The 20117-nt window shown below is 35.3% G+C and overlaps 1 protein-coding gene across 5 annotated transcripts in view; it reads right to left on the bottom strand.

Annotated features, from left to right (window-relative positions):
- The window catches only part of FER (FER tyrosine kinase), a 411880-nt gene that overhangs the window by 329624 nt on the left and 62139 nt on the right, over positions 1 to 20117 (bottom strand). For all 5 annotated transcript variants that reach the window (XM_037138616.2, XM_037138612.2, XM_037138614.2 and 2 more), the window contains 2 exons: positions 12751 to 12924; positions 3821 to 3920 (listed from right to left, as the gene is read on the bottom strand). In XM_037138616.2, coding sequence (XP_036994511.1) covers positions 3821 to 3920; positions 12751 to 12924 — 274 coding nt within the window. The remainder of the gene's footprint in view (positions 1 to 3820; positions 3921 to 12750; positions 12925 to 20117) is intronic.

The following is a 20117-nucleotide window of genomic DNA, read 5'->3' as shown; positions in this document are numbered from 1 at the left end:
TTATGTCAGAACCTTAGCTCAGAGACAAGCTATGTGGGTTCACAAAATCATCTGATGGCTAAACCATCTGTTTAACTAATAAAGAATATTCAAAACTTAACCTACAATAAAAAGTAAAACCTGTGTGTTCTGCATTCAAGAACTTATTCTAAGACTCAACATTGCCATCAAGAAACAATATAAATGCTAAGGATCCTGAAACACCAATACAAAATAATATATGCACCTCTATATTCATAGCAGCACTAGGTATAATAACCAAGATCTGGAAACAGCCTAAGTGCCCATTACTAGGTAAGTATATAAAAAAAGCTGTGATATACATTTACACAATGGAATACTATGCGGCAGTAAAAAAGATGGGGTGCTTACCTTTTGTAACAGCATAAGTAGACCTGGAGAATATTATACTAAGTGAAATAAGCCAGTCAGTGAAACACAAATATCAGATGAACTCACTTATATGTGAAGTCAAATGAATACAATAAACTAATGAAAAAAATAGAAACAGAAGCATAGATACATAGAACAGACTGACAGTGTCCAAAGGGGAGAGAGGAACTGGATAAAAGATGGTGATAGGATTAACCAAAGCACACGTATGCATGACCCATGGACACGCACAACAATATGGGACTGACTGAGGGAGGGAAGTACATAGGGCTGGGTGAACATGGGAAGTAGGAGAGAAAGCACTGACAATTTTAGTAGCATAAACAATTTTTTAAAAAGAGATAATATAAATTATTAACTTCAATCAATAAACTACAATTATTATGGTTGTTATCCATGCACATGTTATGAATAAAATCAATAGACTAATGTCTAGAAAATAGTCAATAAACAGTCAAATAGTCAATATAGATAGACAAAAAATAGACTAATGTCCAAATTAGTCCAAATCATTTTAATATAAACATCTGTTCACTCAACACAACACAGAGTAAAACTGGTTTGATACTTAAGTCATATTATAAAAAATTAAAATGATGCTACATTTTCCAAATGAGTTTTTATTTTACATTAGACTGAACAGAAACTAATGCCCCACTGGATATAAATTCTAACATCCAAAAGTTAAAGTATTTTGTGTAATCCATTCAGCAGAACTCAGAAGTTTGGAATTTCAACATTAACAGAGCCTTGCTGCTGATGTACTGATACTGCTGAACTTCAAGTTGTAGTAACTGAGCCCATGACTCAACCCACTCTTGATCAAATCCAGAATTGAACCCATACTCTAAGAATTATCTCGGGGCCTTGTCTCTCACAAAGCCTTGTCCTCTCCAACCACATGCTATATGTTAGACTGGGGTTTTAAATAGCTTCTCCAAAACCTCCTAAGGATTTAAAAAATCTGTGGATGCCAGAGCCAAGGCTTGGGCATTCATTGCCAGCACCCCCCAGTGAGTAGGACCCACTCCAGAAGTGCCCTCGTCTGGCCTGTCCAAATGAACTAAGGTTCTGACATAAAGCCTATAAATACTGGAATGTTTACTGCCACAATATCTTTATAATGACTAAATAACTTCACAAAAGAAACCTTATTTCCATGTTAAATATAGAAGCAGTTTGAAAACAGAAACAAAGTCTCAGAAATATAAAATTCTACACTTTTTCATATAAACATGAAATTTACATATACCTCAAGCATAAAACATAATTACATAGCACCTTTTGAATATACATTTTATAAATTATAAATTGATTTAACAGAAGTAATCAAATTCTTGAAAATAGGAAAATACTAATATCTTTAGAAAGAGTAATGTAAATAAGTTCACATATTTTAACATAGGAAATTAAATCAAACAGTACACCACTTAATGCCAATGAAAACTATAGTCTTGAGATTTTCTGGTTGCCTTCCTCCTATTACTACAACACTAAATAGTGTTTTATCTAGGTCAAAAGAAATAAAGAACTATTATCTGTGAATAATTTTTGATAATATAAGCATTAGGTATAAGAACTATTTAAAAGTTTATTATAATATCAAAATTTGATTTCAATTTTTAAACAAAAATAAAACATCATTAAAAGTAGGTATTGAGACTTGGGAATGATTTTGTATTGCTTTTCCTAATTTTTCTCCAACAGATACACACCTAGTGTAAAATACTTAGATAGCTAGTTTATAAAACAGCTGACTTACATCATCCCTCACTCTGGGTGAATTTAAATATGATTATCTATAATAAGGGCACTAATTTGAGAATGCTATCCAGGCATTAAGTAATGAACTTTGTAAAATCAACTACTCTGACAGATTCAGTAGTAATTAACTATTTTTGACATATTGAGAAATAGTGTTATGTACAAAACTATTTCTGTACTATTCTTGATGGTTCAGCAAAGCATCTCTTGTATAAAAGCTAAATTTTTAAAGAGGTTAAGATTTGAGGCTCCCAAGTAAGAATATCAACTTCCAGGAATGGGTAAGCTATGAAATACTGTTTTAATCACAATAACTTAAAGATAGAAAGTGCTTGGCAAATACTATCGATTATCTAAAGAACTTTTAAAAATAATAAAGTAATAGTAATTAGGTTTGAATATGAAGTTTAAAAGTCCATAAAATAATCACACAATGTTAGGACTTAACCCAAGACTACCTGACTCCAAAGTCTATGTCATTTTTAATTCACTTAATAACAGGTAATTAAATCACCAAAGCACTTTAAAAGATATGTTTACATTAGTAAAGGGATTATAATCTCAAAATAATGGTTGAGGTACATGAAAAATAAGAACACTGTGAACACAGATTCACATCCTTAAAATTAATAACAACACTGTGATAAGAAACATGATTTCAATGTGGGAGGAATGAGGGAAACATAAAGTAGATACTGAAGAAAAGATGGGTATGGGAGGAAGGGTGAGGGAGAAAAGGAGGGAAAAAGAGGGACAGAGAGAAGAAAGAAGGGAAAGAAGCACAGAGAAACAAAGAGAGTGGGTAGCTATCAATAGAAACAGAGGAGGAACTAAGCAAAGGAGGGAGGGAGAACCACATCCAAATCAGTACCTCTCCTAGCCTACTGAAAATAACAAAAACTGTTTTCATTGTGCAAGATATAGCCCAATGTAGGAAATGTTTATTTCACTTATCAACAACAACAAAAAGATAATACACAAGAAAAAGACAAAGAAAAAATACATTAATAAAAGAGGAAGGTAAATTTAAGAAGCAAAAGAAAATAGTTTCTAAGAAAGCTTACATTTTACCCAGAAATTTTAAAAACTCCAATGTTTATAATTAAAAAAATCAAAATGTGAAAACTGCTTAACTACCTTTCAAGACTATAACCATAAATCTTTTTAAAACATTGGTTTCTCTTCCCATTTACTTCCAAACTGTTGAATGAAACATTTAGGACACTGCAGACACATAAAATTAAACTATAAAGGCAAAATAATGTCATAAAATGATCTTGTGATTTTAATGGCTTTTAAGTACCATAAGTAAAAATGGAATTAAAAAGGATTTAAACAAATACCACCTTATTCTTCTTATTTAGCACTCACTAATTAACTAAATTTTATGCTATTGATAAATTTAAATACTCTTTGCATTCTATTATTATACAAGTGCTATATAATTCCATTTAGTATGCACTATTCACAAATATTGTGCATTATCTTTTTAAAAAAGGAAGAATTATTACATAATTTCATAATCAGCCTATTTTGATTTATTTTGGTCATTTTTTAATATGCATTTGTCTAAGTGGAATCATTCCACTATTTATAAAGATAACTTCCGAATGATAAAAATAAAAATCAGTAAAATAAACATTTTTTCATAATTTTGCCATACCTTTAGCTAAAGCTTCTTTATATTTCTCTTTGGCAGAATTCATTTCTTTTATTAATTGTCTATAGCTGGACTTTAATTTCTCTAATTCTGTCTTTGTAACCTGTCAAAAAAACAAATGCAAAAAAAAAAGTTAAAGTTAAATTCACATAATCAAGAACTTAAATTCCAAAGCATTAATTAATGTGTATTTTCCTGCTTATGGGTCAGAGTTACTCTTTAATCTACAATTACAGACAATAAATTAAAAATTACTTTGATATCAGTGGTAAATTCAAAAGCATATAAAAAATCCTCAAAAACAAGAGCAAATCGATAAACAGTGCATAGTCGAGCCTTAGCCAGCGTGGCTCAGTTGGTTGGGCCTCATTCCATAACCCAAAGGTCAAGGGTTCAATTCCTATGGGTTGCGGGTTCAGTCACAGTCGGGGTATGTATGGAAAGGCAAACTGATCAGTGTTGCTTTCTCACACTGACTGGTGCTCTCACATCACAATGTTTCTCTCTTTCTCCTTCCCTTCTTCCCCTTTCTCACCCTCTCTTCAGAGAATGGGAAGGGATTAGCCAAAGAACATGTATGAATGACCCATGGACATAGACAAAGGTATGAGGATTGACTGTGGGAGTGTCGGGGTGGGGTGGGGTGGTCTGAGCAGAAGAGGTCAAGGGGAAAAGTTGGGACAACTATAATAGAATAAATAAGAAAAATAAAATTAATTTTGTGTTTTACAGTTAGATCTGTGATCTACTTTGAGTTAATTTTCACAAAGGGTATAAGGTCTGTGTCTAGATTTATTCTGCACATGTAGAGATATCCAATTATTCCAGCATCATCTGTTTGAAATAATACCTTTTTCTGCTGTATTGACTTTGCCCTTTTGTCAAAAATATGTTGACTGTACTTATGCGGCTATATTTCTGGGCTCTCTATTCTGTTTCATTGATCTATTTGTCTATTTTTCTACCCTTGTGCAAAATCCAAACTATTAATATCTTCACTTATAATAAACCTTGAAGTCGAGTAATATCAGGTCCTCTGACTTTTCTTCAATATTCTATTGGCTATTCTGGGTATTTTGTTTGTCCATACAAACTTTAGAATCAGTTTTTCAATATCCGTAAAATAACTTCCTGGGATTTTCATTGCAGTTATATTGAATGTATTGGGCAAGCTGGAAATAGCTGACATCTTCACAGTATTTAGACTGCCCACACATTAACATAAATTATCTCTTAAATTATTTTTTCTTTGATTCTCTCATCAGAGTTCTGTCATTTTGGTCCTACAAGTCCTGTACATACTTTGTTGGATTTATACTTATTTATACCTAAGCATTTTATTCTGGGGGATGCTAATGTATATAATATTATGTTATTAATTGCATATCATCTTATTCATTGATTGCTGGTCTTTAGAAAAGCAATTAACTTTTGTACATTAACATTGTATCCTGAGACCTTGCTATAAGCACTTATATCCAAGGGTTTCCTTGTTCTCTCAGATTTCCCACTCGAACAACCATGTCAGCTGCGAACAAAGATAACTTTGCTTTATTTATTTGTTCCCATTCTGTATACCATTTATTTCCCTTTTTTAAAGATTTTATTTATTTTTAAAGAGAGGAAGAGAAAAAGAGAGGGAGAGAAACATCAGTGTGTGGTTGCCTCTCATGTTCCCCTTACTGGGGACCCAGCCTACAACCCAGGCATATGCCCTGACTGGGAATCTAACTGGTGACCCTTTGGTTGGCAGGCTGACAATCAATTGAGCAACACCAGCCAAGGCCCATTTATTTCTTTTTCTTGTCTTACTGCATTAACTATGACATCCACTATGATGTTAATAAGCACTGGTAAGAAGGAACATACTTGCTTTGCTCCTGGCTTAATGAGAAAGCTTCAAATTTCTCAAAATTAAGTATGCTGTAGGTTTTTGTAGATACTCTTTATTAAGTTCATTGAAAGTTTTTCTCATGAATGGGTGCTGGATTTAGTCAAATCCTTTTCCTGCATTTAGTCACATAATCATCTTATTTTTTTTAATTTATCTATTTATATGATAGTTTCCATTTTGTTGGTTTTCAAATTTTAAACCAACCACATGCCTAAAATACACCCCAATTGATCATGGCATATAATTCTCATGATACATTGTTGAATTTGATTTCCTAACAGCTAAAGATTTTGACGTCAATTTTCATGAGAGGTATGAATCTATAGTTTCCTTTTCTTCTACTATATTGTCTGGATTGGGAATTAGAACAATGCTGACCTAATAGAATGAATTAGACAGTTTCCCTCTTTGTATCTTCTGAAAGAGTTTATAGAAAATTGGTGTAATTTCTTGTTTAAAAGTTTGACAGAATATATCAGTGAACTTATCTAAGCCTAGTAATTTCTGTTTGGGAAGGTTAGTAATTAATTCAATTATTTAATAGATGTTTGCCTAATCAGATTGTCTATTTCTTCTCATGTGAGTTTTAGCAGATTGTGTTCTTCAAAAAATTGGCCAATTTCTCAACATTATCAAATTTGTAGACACAGAGTTGTTCTTAGTATTCCTTCATTACCCTTTAATATACATGAGATATGTAGTGATGTACCCTCTTTCAATCCTGATATTAGTAACCTGTGCTGTACACTGTGTTTTTGTTAGTTAGAGAGCTAGAGGCTTACTGGTTTTATTAATCTTTTCAAATAATCAGGTTTTGGTTTTGTTGAGTTTTCCCTTTTGATTTCCTGTTTTCACTTTCATGGATTTCTGCTCTAATTTTTATTATTTCTTTTCTTCTGCTTCCTCTGGCTTCAATTTGCTCTTCTTTTTCTAGTATCCTAAGGTGAAAGATTAGAAGATTGATTTTATTGAGTTGGCCAAAATGTCCATGTTTTTTTTTCTGTAAAATAAAAAACATATTTTTCACTTTCACCAATACCTTTATTAATTTGGATATTTTAAGTATGTTGGCAATCTCCAGGGTGGTACACGTTGATTATTCTCAATTAATGTCTCAATTTGATCACTATCAACTTCAACTGACCTACCCAACCCTGGAGCATCATACAGCAAGAATCTCCAACTTGAAACTTTGCAGACCACCTTTCTTTCACTGATTTCTAGTTAAATTTCATTGTGGTCACAAAGCCAGCATTGTTTGATTTCTTTAAATTTAAAGGTATTATTTATGGTCTAGAAAGTGGACTATCTTGTTGAATCCTCTGTGTGAGTTTGAGAAGAATGTGTCTTCTGCTGTTCTTGCATGAAGTAATCCATAGATGTTCATTATATCTAGTATATCTGCTTGATTGATGGCATTATATCTTTACTGATTCTCTGGCTGCTGGATTATTTCTCACAGAGGAGTGTTAAAGTCTCCAACTGCAACAGACAATTCATCTATTTCTCTTTGCAATTCAATTAGTGTGCACAGTTCTATCAGTATTTTGATGCTATATTGTTCGGCATATATATTAAGAATTATTTTTTAGAATGTATTTTCTTGATTATGCTATTACAGTTTCCCAATTTTTCCCCCTTTACCCCTTCCTCCCTACACCTTTCAACCCTCCAACATTCCCCCTCCTTAGTTCATGTCCATGGGGGTTATACAGATAAATTCTTTGAATTCTCTTTTTCCTATACCATTTTTTACCTCTCCCCATCTATTTTATGCCTACCAATTATGCTTCTTCTTCCCTGTGCCTTTTCCCCCCATTCCTCCTCTCCCTATCACCACTGAAAAGCCTCCATGTGATGTCCATTTCTCTGATTCTCATCTTCTTCTAGTAGTTTGCTTAGCTTTTGCTTTTGTTGTTTTTATTTTTTTAAGGCTCCTTTGTTGATACTTCTGAGTTTTTTGTTATTTTGCTCTTCACAGTTTTTGATCTTCTTCAATTTCTTAGACAAGTCCCTTTAACATTTCATATGATAAGGGCTTGGTGATGATGAACTCCTTGAACTTGACCTTATCTGGGAAGCACTTTACCTGCCCTTCCATTCTAAATGATAGCTTTGTTGGATAGAGTAACCTTGGATGTAGGTCCTTGCCTTTCATGACTTCAAATACTTCTTTCCAGCCCCTTCTTGACTGCAAGATTTCTTTTGAGAAATCAGCTGATAGTCTTATGGGAAGTTCTTTGTAGAAAACTGCCTCCTTTTCTCTTGCTGCTTTTAGGATTCTTGCTGCTTGTCTTTAATCTTGGGTAACTTAATAATGATGTGCCTTGGTGCATTTCTCTTTGGATCCAACTTCTTCTGGGCTTCCTGGACTTCATGGAAGTCTATTTCCTTCACCAGATTGGGGAAGGGTTTTTTTTTTTATTTGTTCAAATAAGGTTTCAATTTCTTGCTCTTGTTTTCCTCTTTCTGGCACCCCTATAATTTGGATATTAGAACATTTAAAGTTGTCTCAGAGGTTCCTCAGTTTCTCTTCATTTTTTTGAATTCTTGTTTCTTCATTCTGTTCTGGTTGAATGTTTATTTCTTCCTTATGTTCCAAATTGTTGCTTTGCGTCCTGGTTTCCTTCCTGTCACTGTTGGTTCCCCAAATATTTTGCTTTATTTTAGTTTGGGTATCTTTCATTTGCTCTTTCATTTTGCAACCAAGCTAATCAGTTCTGGGAGCATTTTGATTATTAGGGATTTAAATTCTCCATCAGATAGTTTGGCTATCTACTCATCACTTAGCTCTCTTTCCAGAGTTTTACTCTGTTCTTTGATTTTGGCCCTATTTCTTTGTCTCGGGGCACCTGTTAAGTTGTAATGGGGTGGGGCCTTAAGTATTCACCAGGGCTGGGCAACCCTCCTTGCTGTGCTGCAGCACTCCTGAGTGGGAAGGGCCAGAGAGGGAGCAATGCAGCTAGCCTGTTCGGCTCTAGCCTACTTTCCAACAAACCCTCATGTGAGACTGGAGGTTTCTCCAACTGTGGCAACCCCCACCATAGTCTACAATCAGCTCTGAGTCTCAGTTTCCCATTCAGTCGGCCCCACCCCTGCAGTATGCCTCCTTGCTGGGGGTTCTCTCAGCCAGCCCTGCCTATACAGTCCACCACCTTGCCACAAGTTCTCTCCATCTGCCCGTCTTACTGGTCTGATTGGTCTGGTTGGTCTGGTTGACTATTTCTTTAATCCCTTGGTTGTCTGAGTGCCATGTAGTTGGATTTTTCTGGCACTTCTGGTTGTTTATTGATTTTAGATTGGTTGTTATCTTCCTTTTGGTTGTACAAGGAAGCAAAGGGTTTCTACCTATGCCTCCATCTTGGCCAGAACCTACATTAAGTATTATTGTCTTCTTGGAAAACTGATGCCTTTTATTATTATCTAATTCCCTTCTTTATCCCTGATAAACCTTCCTTTGAAGGCTGCTCTGTTCAAAATTAATATAGCTACCCCTACTTTCTTTTGATAGTGTCAGCATGGTATATCTTTCTCCATCCATTTACAATTAATCTCTGTGTGTCTGTATATTTAAAGTGGGCTTCCTGTAGCCAACATATAAGTGGGTCTTGTTGTTTTGGTCCACTCTGCCAATGTCTGTCTTTTAACTGGTTTGTTTAGATCACTGATCTTCAAAGTATTTATTGATAAACTTAGATTACTATTGACCATATCTGTTAGTTTCCTATTTGTTATCCTTGTTATTTGCTTCTATTTTTCTCTGTTACTTATTGAGTCTTTTGTGCTTTACACTGAATATTTTATGATTCCATTCTCTCTCATTTCTTAGCATATCAGTTATATTTTTTCCTCTCAACAGTTCAAATATTTCATTACATTCTCTTCTTGCTTGTATGACTTCAGAAAATTTGGAAGTAATATTTATATTTGTTCTTCTATACGTACGATTTTTTTTTACTTTGGCTTCTTTTAAGATTTTGTTTTTATCTTTGATTTTGTGTAGTTTCAAACAGAAATTTGCCGTTTTTGTACTGGCTTTTGTTTTTAGTCATTTATTCGGTTTGCTTTTCTCTAACCTTTTTGAATCTGTCATTTGGTGCCTGATATTAAGTTGAAAAAAATCTCAGTCATTATTGTTTCAAATATTTCTTCTGTTCATTTCTTTTTCTCTCCTTCCAGTATTCCTATTGCATGAGTTACACCTTTTTCAGTTGTCCTATAGTTCTTAAAAATGCTATTCATATATTTTCAGTCTTTGTTCTCTTGGCTTTTTAGTTTTAGAGATTTATATTGCTATGTCCTCAAGTTCAGAGATTCTTTCCTCAGTGATAGCCAGTCTCCCAATAAGCCCATGAAAGGCATTCTTCACATTTGTTATAGTGTTTTGATGTCTAACATTTTGTTTGGGTTCTTTCCCAGGATTTTCATCTCTCTGCTTACAGTGCCTGTCTGTTGGTGCATGCTATCTACTTTATCTGTTAGAGCCCTGAACATATAAAAATATATATACTATATTTTGGGGGCTATAAGATACACCCTCCCCACCCAAATTTGGGAGGAATAATGGTTGTTAATGCTACTATGTTTATATTTACATTGGTGAAATATTATGTTATTTATGTTGTTAAATATTTTACCACATTTTTTGCTTCAAATTTTATTTCCTATTTTCCTCCTCTAAAGCCTAGGTGCATCTTATGGTCCAAAAGCATGGTAGTTTTTTTTTTAATTCCCAGTGTAATCATTACAACATGCTGCCATATCTGGCTTTGATGCTTGCTTTCTCTTCCAGCTACGTCTTTTGCCTTTTGGTAGACCTTACCACTCTTTCTTGATTGACAGGCATGATGTTTTAGGTAAAAGGAACTGATGTAAAAAAGGACTTTATTAAGTGGTGATAAGTTATCGGAGGAGGAGAAGCATTTTATAGTCTTATGATTAGGTCTGTCTTTTACTAAGCCTGTGCCTCTGAATTTCGAAGATTACATGTGCTTCTCATTCCCCAAGCCCCCTTACATGGGAAGGGTGGCTAGAGTCAGCCAAAGTTGCATATTTCCCTTCTTCCCTAACTATTAACCAGTTAGGCTCTAGTTAACAATTTCTCCTGAGGGCAGACCTTGTTAAGAACAGAATACTCTAGCATATGTCAAAATGTTTCCTATTCCACTTGCCCTGCCAGGACCATGGGACTTTTCTCCAATATTCACTATGACCACCTGGTAAAGATCCAGGAGGTAAAACTCCCAAAAGTGCAGGGGTCCTTCAGTGATTGGGTTCTCTTTAAGTTTTTAACTTCCAGAGTTGTCAATGCTGAGTCTCCAGAATTTGTCAGCTACCATACCATTTTTTCTGTACCCAACACTGTTTTCCAAGGAGGTTGTTGTTCTGATAAGTTGTGATTCACTATATTGACTTGTTGGTCTCTCTAATTCTGGTGGTATCCATTCCCCCTGTGACTTCACTTCTGTTATAAACCTAAGAAGGGTTGTTCATTTTTCCATTTTTTCAGGCTGTTACTTGTTTGTATGAAGTGGCAATTCCAAACTCCTTACATCCTACCCCAATACTGAAAATCTTAACTTTTGAAGGTGCTAAAGAACCTATTCATTCTACAAACTGGCAAATTAATACCAAAAAGCAAGCATTTATTCTGTCTTCCCTATATAAACAATGCCTCAGGGTAACCAAATGGAAGATCTAGGAAAATTCTTTATTGAAAAATTCCAGCTAACAATTGCATTAGGAATAGCAGAGGAGAAACCTTGACATTTTACAACCCCTGCTGAAATAATAAAGTAAGTAGTAAACATCAATTGTTTCCAGAAAAATCAGATGAAAAGCTGAAGGGAAACTTTATTAATAATAGCCTGATCAAGCTTACAAAACTAGAATGTATTAGTCAAGTTCAACATCACAAAAAATACGGAGACAGACATTATATACCTCCCAGCATAAAACAAGAAAACTCTATATAACAACACCTATAATGTTTACTTGTTCAAAATAAAAAATAAGAATCTTATCAAGCCTTTAGACCTAACTTACAGTTTACAGGAAAACTGGAGAATGAAGGAATATGTGAAATCACAACACAAAATGCTGACAACAAAATTCAAAAAAGAAAATTCAATTCTATAGAGCAAATTACCCAGTTTCTTCCACACACACAAAAAATGGCATTTTAAAAAGGGGGGAGGGCAACCCACATTAAAGAGAATTATTCAAATGTAATATGTGGACCATGTTTCCTGATTCAAATAAACCATCTGTAAAAAGTATTTGAACACAGTCAGCATATTCAATAACATTAGGAACTGTTGCTATTTTTAGGTATAGAGATTAATAATATAATTGTTTTATTAAGAGTACATATTTTAGCAATATAAACTAAAATATTTATGAATAAAATTGTATCTGGAATTCTCTTTAGAATGATCCTGTATAACACAAATAGATGAAAAAATATTTACTATGTGGGTGAGAGGACAAATAGGAGTTCATTTTATTATTCGCTCCTCTTTTGTACATTTGCAAATTTTCATAATTAAAACAATTACAAAAGTTATTCAGGAGAAGTACACTGAAAGTAGAGAAAATTTTTAAATATTGTAATTTATTTTGTTTATATTTTCATTTTTATTTTATGCCTAGTGTTATATGATACTAATTTTTAAAAGCCTAAAAGAGCTATTTCAATAAGTAAAAATAAAAATAAAAATTCTAAATGATATAGAAGCATTGTATCATAGTTTAATTGACAGCATTTTTTACTTTGTAGGAGTACATAAAGTAACAGTATATCTTGTAATCAATGTCTTATATATTACTTATTGAGAGAGAGAGTGAGAGAGAGACACACTGATTAGTTGCCTCCAAAACACACCCAACTGCCCTTTTGGTGTACGGGACAATGTTCCAATCAATGGAGTCACCTTCCAGGACTGGAATAAATAATTTTTATAAGTCAAACAGAATAAGAAATATTTTTCAGTGAATTTAAAAATCAGTTAAATAAAAATTTGAGAATGAAAAGACAAACCTTAATCATCTCTGCCTCTATCTGCTGATGAACACTTATATAACTTTTCTTCACCTGCTGCTTGTCTTTGATCATCATGGTGAGCCTGTGTAAGGGCCCAGAATTTAGGTCCTCTGCATGTGTCTTCATTATCCTACTCAGTTGTTCCGTGTGCTGAATCATAAGTAGCCAAGACTTTTAAAAACATAAGGAAATAAAGTTAGCACTATATTAAGAGTCTGCATTTAGCAGTGCTTTAAGTGCTCAAGAAGTTTAAATATTGTTTAATACAAATAATTACATTAATATAAAAATAGGTTTCTGGCCAATGTGCATAGTTAACATCTTCAAGTATGAATACTTCAAAAGTAAGTAATCTGAGACTATCCAGAATAGTAGGAAAGGGACTAAGGCACTCTGAGAATCCACACTTGCAGTCTTCTGTTTGATTTTCAATACACCGATATATTGTTTCTGCTCACATGACTCTAATTCCTCAGTAAGGTCACCATTTCCTAATGCAACAGAATTTTCCCATCTTCATTCTAAACCCCTCTGGCATCTGATCCTATGGACTCATTTCTTCCCTATACTTTTCTGTTTTTGGCTTGCATGAGTTATCTTTCCATATTCCAAACTGTCTTCCTCCCTCCCTAAAGATACTTTCTCAATCTTTCTACCTGCTCTTCTTTTGCTGTTTATGTCTTAAATACAGGCATTCTCTGAATTTCTAGGTGTCGTCATTCTCTTTTCATAATAAATACCATTAGTTCTCAATGTTTTTTCCAGCACAGCCTAGTGCCTCAATAGCAGAGACACAAAATGGTGGGTTTCAACAAGTGAGAATATGGATACCGCTGGAAAAACAAGTCATTTGATATTAAACTTTCCATCTTATAAATACTGAAAAAAGTAACAAATGAATGCTCTTCACTATAGGTCTTCAAAATTCAGAAACAATTATTGGAGTCCAACCACGCTCAGTGAGGATCCATGTTAAAGATACAAAATAAACAAGGTATGGTTTCGAATACTTACAAAACTAGTATTTTTACTCTTATACTTTTTTCTACTCTAATGCTTTTGATCTGTAAATGAATACAACTATTCTCTTTCAGTTAATTTCCAATGTAATACTAAATCAAAACAATACCCTAAAGAAAGTAAATTCTCAATCACAGTCAAAACTCTCCAAGGTCTGAGTTGGTAATATTATTTTTAATACTTCTATATATGTTTCTCAAAAATAAACCTTATTTAGGGAGGGGGTCATTTTTGGTTTTTAAGTAATAAATACAGAACAAGACATGTGGCCTATGAACTCATATTTATCTTCAAATTAAAAAATCTAAGACATATTAACACACTCTTGATGCCACAAAGCAATTTAAAACTAATGGAGCTCTTCCATAAAAGCCTAAAGTTTAACAAAGGTGAAAACAATTTTTAAAATGATAAAAAAAAGTGGATTTAAAAGATAAACTAAATGACTCTAATAACTCTTGTAGCTTTACCTTTTTCATTTGATATTTTCATTCTAAAAAATACACTGTTGGCAAAACGTTCTATACCAAGGGGATAACATTAAGGCTACAAGAAAAAAAGTGAAAGGAATCAGTTTTTTCTCTATCTTCAAAATATAAATAATCTCTAAGTGTTTTATAGCAATATATTTTCATGATTCAATATAGGAGTTGCTGCAGCCCAGGGGAGAAGTTTTCTTGAAAGCCAATATTAAAGACCACAGAACTATATCAGAATGCCTTCCTCCTCCCAGAAGGGCACATATTATGCTTCCTAAAAGCCCTGTTCACTTAAGTCATTGCAGGAAGTCTAAGCTCCGAGGCATATATTATCACCCTGACTGTCAAACCCATATTGCCTTCAATATCTCCTATTCTTGCCCAGGACACTACCTATTGAATCCTGTACTTTCAAGGACTCCTCCCTGATAGGTAGACACACTTTGCCTCCTTGCACAACCAAAAGAAGGACAACAAAATTTAAAAACAAAAAAATAGCCATAACGGCCAGAAAATCAAAAACCGAACAACCAAAAAGTTAAAGAAGAAACATTCACACATAGTGGAAGGAGGGGCAGAGACAGGTCGCCAGGGTGGAGAGGACACATGGTAAGGCGTCAGTGGGAAGACCTGATAAGGCAAGGCAGCAGCTGGTAGACTATGTAGTCCCACATCTGCATGTAGATAACTGGGAAGAACAACTGGGGAGTGAAAAAGACTGTACAACCCAGGATTACAGTGTGGTAAAATAAAGCCTCAAAACCTGGTAGTAAAAACCTGCGGGGGTTGTGATGGTGGGAGAAGCTCCCAGCCTCACAAAAGAGTTCAATGGAGAGGCCTACAGGGTCCATGAATGTACACAGACCCAACCACCCAGGAATCAGCACCAGAAGGCCCCAATTTGCTTGTGGGTAGCAGAGGAAGTGACTGAAAGCTGAGCAAGCGGCATTGTTCCTTCTCCAACCACCCCCCTCCACATACAGTGCCGCAACACATCAACAAAGGTTACCCCACACTGGCGAATACCTAAGGCTCCACCCCTTACACATAACAGCTGTGCCGAGACAAAAATATGGCCCCAATGAAAGAACAGATCAAAGTTCCAAAAATAGAACTAAGCGATGAAGAGATACCCAACCTATCAGATGCAGAGTTCCAAACACTAGTAATCAGGATGCTCACAGAAATGGTTGAGTATGATCGCAAAATGGAGGAAAAAATGAAGGCTATGCAGTGAAATGAAGAAAAATGTACAGGGAACCAACAGTGAAGGGAAGGATACCAGGACTCAAATCAACAGTTTGGAAGAGAAGGTTGAATAAACATTCAACCAGAACAGAATGAAGAAACAAGAATTTAAAAAAATGAGGAAACACTTAGGAACCTCCAAGACAACTTTAAAACACTCCAACATCCAAATCACAGGGGTACTAGAAGGAGAAGAGGAACAGCAATAAATTGAAAGCTTATTTGAAAAATAATGAAGGAAAGCTTCTCCAGTCTGGCAAAGAAAGATTTTCAGGAAGTCCAGGAAGCTCAGAGAGTCCCAAACTAGTTGGACTCAAGAAAGTATACACCAAGCCACATCATAATTACATTACCCAAGATTAAAGACAAGCAGCAAGAATACTAAAAGCAGCAAGAGAAAAGGAGGCAGTTCCCTACAAAGAAATTCCCATAAGACTATCAGCTGATTTCTCAAAAGAAATCTTGCAGGCAAGAAGGGGCTGGAAAGAAGTATTTGAAGTCATGAAAGGCAAGGACCTACATCCAAGATTACTTTATCCAACAAAGCTATCATTTAGAATGGAAGGGCATATAAAGTGCTTCCCAGATAAGGTCAAGTTCAAGGAGTTCATCATCACCAAGCCCTTATCATATGAAATGTTAAAGGGACTTATCTAAGGAAAAAAAGATGATCTAAACTATGAACATTAAAAAGGCATTTAATTCACAACTATCAACAACTGAACCTAAAAACAAAAACAAACTAAGCAAACAACTAGAACAGGAAGAGAATCAGAGAAATGGACATCAGATGGAGGGTTTTCAGTGGGGAGTGGAAAGGGGGAGAATGGGAGAAAAGGTACAGGGAATAAGAAGCATAAATGCTAGGTAAAAAATATACAGGGGAGGTTAAGAATAGTATAAGAGATGGAGAAGCCAAAGAACTTACATGTATGACCCATGGACATGAACTAAGGGAGGGAAATGTGTGTGGTAGTGGGGTGCAGGGCAGAGGGGCATAAAAACTGGAGAGTTGGGACAACTGTAATAGCATAATCAATAAAATATATTTTTTAAAAAGAACTACTTTTGATCTATGATGAGAAAACTCCTTATACCTCTTATCAGAAATTTCCATTTATCTTCTAGCTTTGGCAGAAACCTGGCTCTCTCCTCCTCCAAACCTCCAAACACTAGTAATAAACATTCCTTCTCTTTCTAAAAAATAAAGTCTCTGATTCTTAGAAGCTCTGGCCACCCTTCCCCATGAACAATCCATCAGCAAGTCTTTCTGATTATCCTTCCCATGTCTACCACAAATCCCAGTTTTAAACTCATAGCCTGTAATACGCAATGAGAGCATTCTCTCTATGGAGAGAAAAGTCAACCTTCACCCTCAGTTTGATTGGCTGCCTAACCTCACCTTATTGTTTCCTGCTGTCAATCTTATAAAATATAGCACTAAGAGGAATAAAAAAGTAGTCCAGATAAATTCAGGCTTGCACCATCGTCTGTACTCAGAGAAAACACAGATTGTTTTAGAATAAGGATACTTTAAGGAACCTCTGGAACAACATGAAGCATAACAACATCTCCATCATACAGGTACCAGAAAGAGAAGAGACAGAGTAAGCAATCGAGAACCTATTTAAAGAAATAATGACTGAAAAATTCCATAACCTGATGAAGAAAAGAGACACAAAAGTCCAGGAAATGGAGAGAGTCTCAAACAAGAAAAACATGAAGAGGCCCACACCAAGATATATTATAATTAAAATAATGCAGCCACTGTAGAAAACATTTTGGAGGTTCTTCAAAAAATTAAAAATGACCCAGTGATTTCACTTCTGGGAATATATCTGAAGAAATCCAAAACACAAATTTGAAAGAATATAATGCACTTCTATGTTCAATGCAGTGTTATTTACAATAGCCAAGCTATGGAATCAACCCGAGTGACCATCAATAGATGAGTGGGTAAAAAGCTGTGGAACATATATACTATAAATATTATTTGGCCATAGAAAAGAATGAAATCCAACCATTTTCAAGAATGTGGATGAACCTAGTGGGTATTATGCTAAGTGAATAATTCAAAAAGACAAAGACAAATACTGTATTCCACTTATATGTGGAATAGGAAGAACAAAATAAACAAAACAAACAAAATGAAAACAGACTCACAGAAACAAAGAACAGACTGAGAGTTGACAGAGAGGAGAGGTATTGGGGGACTGAAAAATACAGATTCAGTTACAAAATATTCATGGGGATATAAAGTACAGCATAGGAAAGATAGTCAATAATATTGTAACAACTATGTATGGTGCCATGTGAGTACTGGAACTATCAGGGGATTACTCTGTAAAGTATATGATGGCCTAACCACTATGCTATATATGTGAAACTAATACAAAATAATACTGAATGTAAACTGTAATTGAAAAAAAAGAAGTCCTTGTAGGCCAAGATAAGTGAGTCATTCTTGATATGATTTGCTGTTAGAAGAAATGAAATGAAAATGAAGGAAGCCTCTTACTATATATGGGCTTCTATCCAAAATAATGACCCCACTTCAAATGTCCCTAAGTAGAAAAATTAAGAAATAAGTCATCATGTTATCATGGTATCATCATGGGGTCATCTAACCAACCCCAATAAAATAAAATTAGAAAGAGTAGCACTTTAAGATAGACACACAAATAGTACACTTTTTCCTCTGCACCAGGGAAACAAAATGACTGGTTCCAGACTCAAGTTTTAGAACAATTTTCACAATGCTGAGTTACATATTGAGTAATATCAATAGTATACAAAAATGTTTTGTCCTGAAATGAACTATTTCAAGATATCCTGGATTCTTAAATTGATTCTGACTTCATATGTTATTGTTTTTGACCAAAACAGTTCCTAGAAATAAATCTCTTACTTCACAATAAAAAAAGAAGAACAATGACTCAATTTACAGAAATTTTATTCACTCTATCCCCTCCCCAGCAAAAAAAAAAAAATCAGCTGCATACACTGATTTTTGGGTGGGCCAAAAGTCCATATGTTTTTTCCTGTAAAATAAAAGACACATTTTTCATTTTCACCAATTATTCATTTGGATTGTTTTTATGTTAGCTATCTCCCATGTAGTATAACATTATGTGTGTCCTCAATTAATATCTTGATTTGATCACTATTAACTTCAAATGGTGTTCCTAACCAGACAGCATCATCCAGCAAAAAATCTCAAGTACAAAATTTTGCAAATCATGTCTAACATGTTCAATCCGACACAGCCTCTTCTCCATACACTGCACAAATCTTTTTTTGCATTTCAGTTGCATCTTTACCTTTATTGAAATAATAAAGCACAATATGCTGAAAATGTCACGTATGCTATACATTTTCAGCTTTAAAAATAGAACATAAAAGGTGAACCATGGACATCTGGTCAAGATGGCAGCACAGGTAAACACATCTCACTTCCTCACACAACCACATCAAAATTACAACTAAGTTATACAACAACCATCACTCAGAACCATCAGAAATCGAGTTGAATAGAAGTCTGAGAACTATGGAATAAAAAAAAAAAATCCATCCATACTGTTAGGAGGGGTAGAGAGCAGTGGTCCCACCTCCAAATGTGGTGGATTAAAATTCAGGAGGGATGTCTCTAGAGCAAGGAGTTGAGCCCCATACCAGGCCCCCCAGTGCAGGGATCCAGTGCTAGGAAGATCAGTCCCCATAACTTCTTGCTGGAAAACCAGCAGAGACTGAGACAGTGGAAGAAAATTCTGGAGGCCCAAGCAGTTCCTCTTAAACAATCCACACATAGACTTATTCAGACTCACTCCCTTCTAAACTCCAGCACTGAGGAGTAGGTTGAAAGGCACCACTGGCACATGGGGAGGAACTGGAGTGTCTAGAATCAAGGCAACAGCTGGGGACCAGCTTTCTCCCAAACAGAAAGGCGGGAAGAGACCACTGTCCCTTTTATGAACCCTCCCCTGACACAGTCACAGAGCCAGCAGGTGGGTGACTTTGCTGAGACTCCATCAACCAGGCAAACATCATTTGCTGCACCACCCTGGAGATCCCATGAGGCTCCATACCACTCAACTTACAGCTGTTAATAGTGGCTTTTCCATATCAATGGCTGGCCTTGGCTCATGCTTCATAACTCCTAAATACTTTCAAATAAGCAATAGCTAGCCTCAGTGGCCCTCAGCCCCTTGTACCTCTTGCTAAGTGGCCCCAGTCCCAGCACTAGCAGAAGCCAGCCTGGATTCACAATCTGGTTTGGCCTGCAAATCTCCAAGCCCATCACAAGTAGCAGCCAACTGAGATTACTTTATAGTTCAGGAAGGGTGGCTCCTAGAAGAACACAGGTTGGGGCTGACCTTTGCCCGTACCACCCAGGAAACCCCAGAGCCTACACACCCAGTGGACAGCTATAGACCACATCTGACCACCACACTGCCCCTGCAGAGCTGATCCTCCACAAAGGGTGGAGATTGGTGGTCAGTGGTCACAGGCAGTTACTGAAGCTGACTGGTCTGGGTAAATCTCTCCCATTGACCTGCCAACAGGAACCACGGCTCAACTACAAAAGGAGGATTTACTCAGCTCACACAAAGGGTGATA

This window comes from Artibeus jamaicensis, unplaced genomic scaffold (assembly GCF_021234435.1).
Source record: "Artibeus jamaicensis isolate MK-2021 breed Jamaican fruit bat unplaced genomic scaffold, CSHL_Jam_final contig_402, whole genome shotgun sequence".
In the NCBI taxonomy this organism is placed as follows: domain Eukaryota; kingdom Metazoa; phylum Chordata; class Mammalia; order Chiroptera; family Phyllostomidae; genus Artibeus; species Artibeus jamaicensis.
Note: the sequence above shows the minus strand (reverse complement) of the source record. Positions and strands in the feature narration are given on the sequence as shown.